Raw genomic sequence first — 6,640 nt, forward strand, 5'->3', positions numbered from 1 at the left:
CTCATTAACGTGGGACTGTTGAAACTGCAGGTGACACTGAAGTAAATAAGCAAGCCAGAGAGGTGGGAAAAGTAGTCATGCTAAAATCTTTGAGAAGGGTTTAAAGTGATTAACACTGCTCCTCACAGACTCTGTATAACCTCCCTCATGACAAAATGTATCTCCTTTTCTGCCTTCAGACCTTGGATAAAATCCTGGCCTCACTGAAGTCAACAGCACAGATCTTAGACAGCAATTGCGCATATATCTACATGTGTAGCCATTTATTTGTGGCTAATCTGCTGTTCACTTCCCTACTGTGTGGTGTTCTCAACGCACAAGAAGCTTGGGCTGCAAGGGCCCCTTGTACAGGTAAATTACAGTCTGTGCTAAACTATTATATTTCATATAGAAAGATAGGACATGATGGCATATTAAGAACACCGAGAGGACAGTGAATTGGTAAATTCTCCAAGCCTGTGAGAAAAGATTTGTCTCAGGTTTCCTCAGGGACCGAATTTTAAAAGACAGAGTCTTACTTTTCCACGGACTAGCTCAAGAACTATGGGCCTCTGTAAAGCTTCCAGATATTCTTTCCCGATGATCTTCTCTGTGCTTTTTCCTTTGAAGATGTTTTTAGCAGCTGGACGTTCATTCACATTTTCAACTTGAACATCTCTTACCTAGCAAAGTAAAAGCAGAGAAATTTCATGTAGAGAGCAGCCTAGCATTGGCCTGGGGTAGGCTGGAGAGACTAAATCACATAATACATCTTTTTTATTTCTTCATTTCTGGCTCTGATCATTAATCTTCCATGGTTACTATGTCTATGTTTTTGAAAGAAACCAGCACTCACCACTAGGGAAATAAGTGGCAGAAAAACTCACTGTAAAGCTAAATACCCAGTTTGTATTTAGCAAATGTCATGATTTGCAGCTAGAACCAAGGACTTCAGACAACCTACTGCCAGGTAGGTGCTTGTACACCAGCTATTTGAAGCTGTAGAAGCTATATGAAGCAATTTCAAAATATCGGAGATATTCTGAAGTTCTGGCTCATGATGTTAGATATATCCTTGTGAAGTCTTATTATATAGGAACCAGCTTATCGAAGAAGCTGGTTTTAGTTGATGAGACTAGAGAAGAATAAAATATTTAGCTCATCTTCTGAAAATGAGTTCTTCAAGGTTAGATTAGCAGTTAGATAAATGCAGAAAGGATTGGGCATGTCTTAAGTTGTCTGATGGCATTAATTACCGTAATTTTGATCAACTGGTCATCATCATTGTCAGGATTTCTCCATAAGAGGTTGACATCCACACCAGAAGAAATCCGATATCCTGCACTTTTCTGCAGTGATGCTTTCACCTGATCAACATACACTTCAGCTGAGTAAGCAAACTTATATAGCTTGTCATTATTTAAGCTTGGTCCAGTAGTGTGCCCTGTTTGGAAAGCAAAAACAAACAGTGTTTTAGAGTTGACTAACTCACATAATCTGTCATTTTCACTAAAAAATGCCTTTAGAAAAATTAAAAATTTAATTGCCAACAAAAGTTTATGGGACTGATCCTGCTACCCTGCATTACAGAGGCTGTCCCACTGGAGCAGCTGGCGTTTTTCTGAGACTAAGTTGACACTAATTTCGTATATTTAAGATAAGAATGTTCACAAAATCCTTTGTTCTAGCTCTACACTTAAATAAATGAGAGTCAAATTCTTTACTTTGGGTATGTTCACATTAGAAATTAATCCAAAATCATTTGCAACTCAAAATACTGTAATTGATCACGCAATTTGTGTACTTAGCAGTTTGAAATGCACTGACGTAATTTGTTGGAGCCAACAGAAATTGTTCTCTGCATCTCTTGCATGTTTATTGGGAATCTTTCCATTGAGAGTCTTGCCCAGAGGTGACATAAATGTAATGAAGACATTGGGAAAATATTTTTTTGATTAAATAATTAAGTCCTTGTTCTTTAAAGTAAATAATTGTCCCTGTAGCTGTGCCTCTGCTGTTAATTGATGTATTTTAAGGGATATAAAAGCCAAATTCTAGCATAAATGCAACTTGCATACCCAATTTATGGTGCCATTTCCATCTGCATTAACAATAACTCAGACAGACTGTTCCCTAGGGATTCAGTTGCACTCATTTTAGTGTAAATGAAATCTGTAGAATACGAATGACACTTATTTTTCCTTTATAAAACTGCTTATTACCACACCCTTTCCTATCCTCTCTTTCTTTTCTCCCATGCACAGCCCTGTGGGGAACATGTGGCACCAGTGTCACAACTCTCTACCCAGCCTCAGGCACAGGAATTAATACTGTGCCCCTAAAATCTGTGGCTAAGGAAAATCAGTTTCTTCTTGAATACCCTTTAAATATTTTGTCACAAATGGTATACATAACATCCCTCTTCACTGCTTTCAAGGCTTCCCTCTTCTGATGTGGATGGCTACAAAGGTCTCTTCCACATAAGAAAAACTGATGAAGTCAGTTAGTAGAGGGAAGGGAACGGAGGAGAAGCTGGATGTACACAAAGGGCTCTTATATCTGCAAAGCAAATACAAATACAGTGACCTTAGGTGCTATCTGTAAGCAGCATGGCACTAGCCTCTCGGACCCAAACACTGCACCACTGAATCCATTGGGAATTTCTTCATGGAGTTCAGGAGGCACAGAGCAGAAACGACAACTTCACAACAGAGTTAATCTAAGAAAAGCAAAGTGCTGTCCTCAGGGAGATGCATCTCAGTCTTATGACAAGTGCGGGGGGGAAAAAAAAGAAGAAAAATCTATCAAAGTATCTCAGACAAATTCTTAAGCATGCTGTAATGTAATCAGTGTGTTCAAAGTCTCTTGCAGAGAATCAACAGGCTCTCTCGATTTATGTCATGTCCCTCTGTTTTATTTGGCTCTGCTAAATAAATTTCAAATCACTGCGTTGGTAAAAAGGAAAACCAAAGTCTTTTCCTATTTCACTTTCAGATTTTAGATCCCAATTAGGTAGGTGCACAGTGTAGTTCTGTCATGGCTGGACGGATATATTATGCAGTGCTCAAAGAGTCACACCCCCCCCCCCCCTTTTTTTTAAGGTTTTGCTCGCTTCCTTCCCCTGTTCACTCAGATGTCATAGCAGTAGATTAAGGTCAGCTTCAAAGAACCTCTCCCTGAGGAAAACTGTGAGCCCACCAAGTTTGGTCTGCAAGTTGTGTAAATTGGCAAAGCTACACAGAACTAAACTGACTTAAGCTTTATGCCAGCTGGAGGTGTGGTGCAGCAACTTTGGTAATCCCAGAGGAAGCAACCTGTTTGCACGTGGGAGCTCAAAGCTGTAACTATCGATTTCTTTGCAAGGAGGCTGAAGCATTAATGTCGGCGCGATGGGGCTCTTCTGGTTTTGCATGTCTTGTGTGTCTGCTTCAAAACCCTTCCTTCAGGTTTACCGTGAATTGCCTAGCCACTTCCCCACTTCCCCTCATTCCTATCAGCTTTGAAGCTACATTACCCTTGAGAGCAGAGTGTACTCAGTGCCTGCCCAGAGATGGTTGCGCCTTTCAGGGACACCCCTGGTTCCTTCCAGTGCCTCGGAGCTGGTTGCTTCCTGGTTCAAAATGTCCTTCATTTGCAGCAGAAATGGCAGTGCTAATGATTTAGTGTTGGCTGAGATTTTACGAATGCCACCCACTAGGTGCTTTCTAAACACAGAGGGTGACACAGTCCCATATAAAGATAAAAGGTGGGGGAAAAGCACGTCCAAGAAAAATGATCTGGGTGCTGAAAGACATGTGTCTTATTAGTTAAGGTGGATGTTTGTGGGTTTGCTCCCTCTCCCTTTTCAGTTAAAAGCACCTCTCACCTATCCTCTTCCTTTTTCCACAGCTCAACCCATAGATTTGTTTTTCCTTTTGCAAGAGTTCTTTGCCTCTTCCTCCCTTTTAGCACTTGCTTGTCCCCACATACAAAAGAGCTGTTCCCTCCTGAAGGAAACAGATGAGCAAATGATGCAGCAGCTTCTTGCAAGTGTCATGGAAGAGACGAATAATTGCAAAGTGTTTCTGGGAACTAGAATAATATGAGGTTCTGAAAGCTTTCACCATTTCATACGTGGAAAACACTGCAGGAGCCAGGGCAGAAGACACCTTTAGTTGCAAGACTGGTGTCACTGATGGAAAAGGGTGAGCCAGCGGTCAATCATGATAAGAGAAGCAGCAGGGATGAGGCAGTATTGAAAGCAGTCCCAAGGACTTAGCACTTAACCCCAGTGGAAGTGGGGAAGCCAAGAGAGACAATTGGATAGCGTGGTCAGTTTGAGAGTCAAGGGGGATATTGGTGGCTGAGGGGGAGAGACACAGTATCACTGCCCAGAACCAGTACTCAAAACAGCCTAACTAAATTTTCATGCCACCTTGCATGAAGAAAACACCGGTACTATTTAAAAAGGAATATTCCTACACCTTTCTAATGGAAAATTTTCTTTAAAAAAACCTCTGCCTTTAGAAGCTCTTTCCTTTGTATTCAGCACAGCACTGGGATCCCTGCTGCCCATATAGCCGTTGCCATTTCAGCTGATGGCAAATGTCCCACTGACTGAGAAGGGAGGAGAGATGGACATAAAGACTGCAATCAGCCATGCTCTCTTCGGGTCAGAAGTGCCTGCTTTCAAGGTGGAGTGCATAACACATAGTTTGACTAGTAATGTTAAGTGTCTGTCATTAAGGGTAACATGCCAAGTCTATAATTAAATCATGATACTGTATAATACAGAAGGTTACACTGCATGAGTAGAGACAGCTGTCAAGTCCTGTGCCTTTTATTAATACATATGGCATGCACAGCATGTGCGTCTCTAACTACTTGCTGGCTCTACCTTCATAAATTATATTTGCCACTGTTTCTGATACCAGATAGCTTTAAAAAGCAAAACCCATCCACTTCATTGAAAACATTTTTCAAGTTGAACTGCAGTAGGAAATTTTCATGAATGCTGATCTAGCTGACTTAAAAGAAAAGAATATTCCTTCAATACTTCCAAAAGGCAGCACGGCCTGGTGGAAAGGTAAAACACTCATCCTAATCCCAGCTCTGTCACTGAGGCACTAAGTGGCCTTTGGGCCAGTAATTTAGCTCTCAATCTCTCTGCACAAGAGAGAGATGAGACCTGACAGAGCTGAAAGGAGGACTAATTAATGAGAAAATGCTTGCTCATTATCCCGAGGATGTAATGTGACAAGCAAATATTACTTCACGTCAAGAAGGAGCTTTCCTTAATTTATCTTAAGGAGAAGCTGGGAAGAACACCCACCAGAAACATGGCATGTTGGTATCTAGCCATAAACATTACTTTGCAGTCTCGTGAAATACACTCATGGGTAGAGGAACTGCCTGCAAACTTCTCTTTCTTATAACTCCTGTTGTAAGGGGGGATGGAGGAATGTTGCTGCTCTGTGCTTACACAGATAGAGTGTCCTGGATCCCCTGCAGGGAGCAGGAGGAGGCACCCATGAGAGCACCTTCTACAGCCTTTTTAACAGTTTAACCTAGGATGGCGTGTGTCCCCCCCCGCTCCTCATCACGATGAGGACATCCTCATTAACTAAAAACTAGGTGTCGGCTCATGTTTTAAGGTTGCTGCTCCTCTGAATTTAATGTCAGGTTGTACACAAAGAGCCACTACTAAAGACACCTTTCCTTGCTTCGTAGATTGGCGCTGCTGAAGCAGGCAGTCTCCAGATTTCATACCCTTGACCTTTGTCAGGACACCTGAGTAAAGCCCTGCTCCCAGGGCTTGTGCAGACATTCAGGTGTTCATGACTTATGGCAGAGCAAGCTCCCCATGAAATTAATGGGATGCTTGTTACTGACTTCAGTGGTAGCTGAGTCAACTGCTCAGAAGCTGAAACCTGGAGAGCCCTGAGCACTTCCTGGCTCTGCTCCACCAGAGCACTTCTGTGTGTTTAACTTCAGAGTGTGTGAATAGTCCTTTCAAGTCGGTGCTCCCACGGCATGTCCTGACTAAGCAAGGTCAAGATCCCCAGTCTCCTGGCTCACACCGCTGGCCCTGTGCACCTGAAAACATTGTCTCCTCCATCCCCTCTGCTGACATGAATGCCACAAGCACTTAAACCTGTGTAATTACTAAATGCATTTTGTATTACTCAAGGGCAGACTAGTAAAGAAGATAATTTTTGATGCAAAACAGATCTGCATACACGCACTGGTTATGCCTTTGCTGAGTCAAAATCTGAACCAAGCCCAGTACAGACCTACCTTTAACAGAGGCTGAGTAGGTGGAAATGATGCAAAGGAACAGCACGGTAAGAAGAATCATGCTGGACTCCCTGGAGCTCCTGACTGCAGCATGAAGTGTGAGAGCGTCCAAGAAGTGAGCTGCTGAGAGTGGAGGGGCGCTTGCAGAGAGAGCTGCCGGGTCGGCCACACTGTTTATCTAGATGTAGTAAAGGTCAGATTCCAAATTCCACACTCAGGTACTAAGTTCATCAAAGGACTTCCAGTTAATTATTAAGAACTAAGGCAACTTGTGGTTTCTGCCCCATTTATTGATCACCTCGGCTTTCATTTTTGAATACTGAGCCCACACAGCCACATTTCTGAGTGGGGGAGACCACCTCCAGTCCTGGCAGGACCAGGAGAT

At 42.6% G+C, this 6,640-nt stretch overlaps 1 protein-coding gene across 1 annotated transcript in view; it reads right to left on the reverse strand.

The window, feature by feature from the left end:
• MTTP (microsomal triglyceride transfer protein) overlaps nt 1-6,434 on the reverse strand; it is a 28,544-nt gene extending 22,110 nt beyond the window's left edge. The window contains exons 1-3 of the mRNA XM_052775729.1: nt 6,256-6,434; nt 1,236-1,423; nt 519-662 (exon numbers count right to left, since the gene is read on the reverse strand). Of these exons, the coding sequence (XP_052631689.1) occupies nt 519-662; nt 1,236-1,423; nt 6,256-6,316 (393 nt within the window). The 5' untranslated portion in view covers nt 6,317-6,434. The remainder of the gene's footprint in view (nt 1-518; nt 663-1,235; nt 1,424-6,255) is intronic.
• Nucleotides 6,435-6,640: the final 206 nt, after the last annotated feature.

This window comes from Harpia harpyja, chromosome 2, assembly GCF_026419915.1.
Source record: "Harpia harpyja isolate bHarHar1 chromosome 2, bHarHar1 primary haplotype, whole genome shotgun sequence".
In the NCBI taxonomy this organism is placed as follows: domain Eukaryota; kingdom Metazoa; phylum Chordata; class Aves; order Accipitriformes; family Accipitridae; genus Harpia; species Harpia harpyja.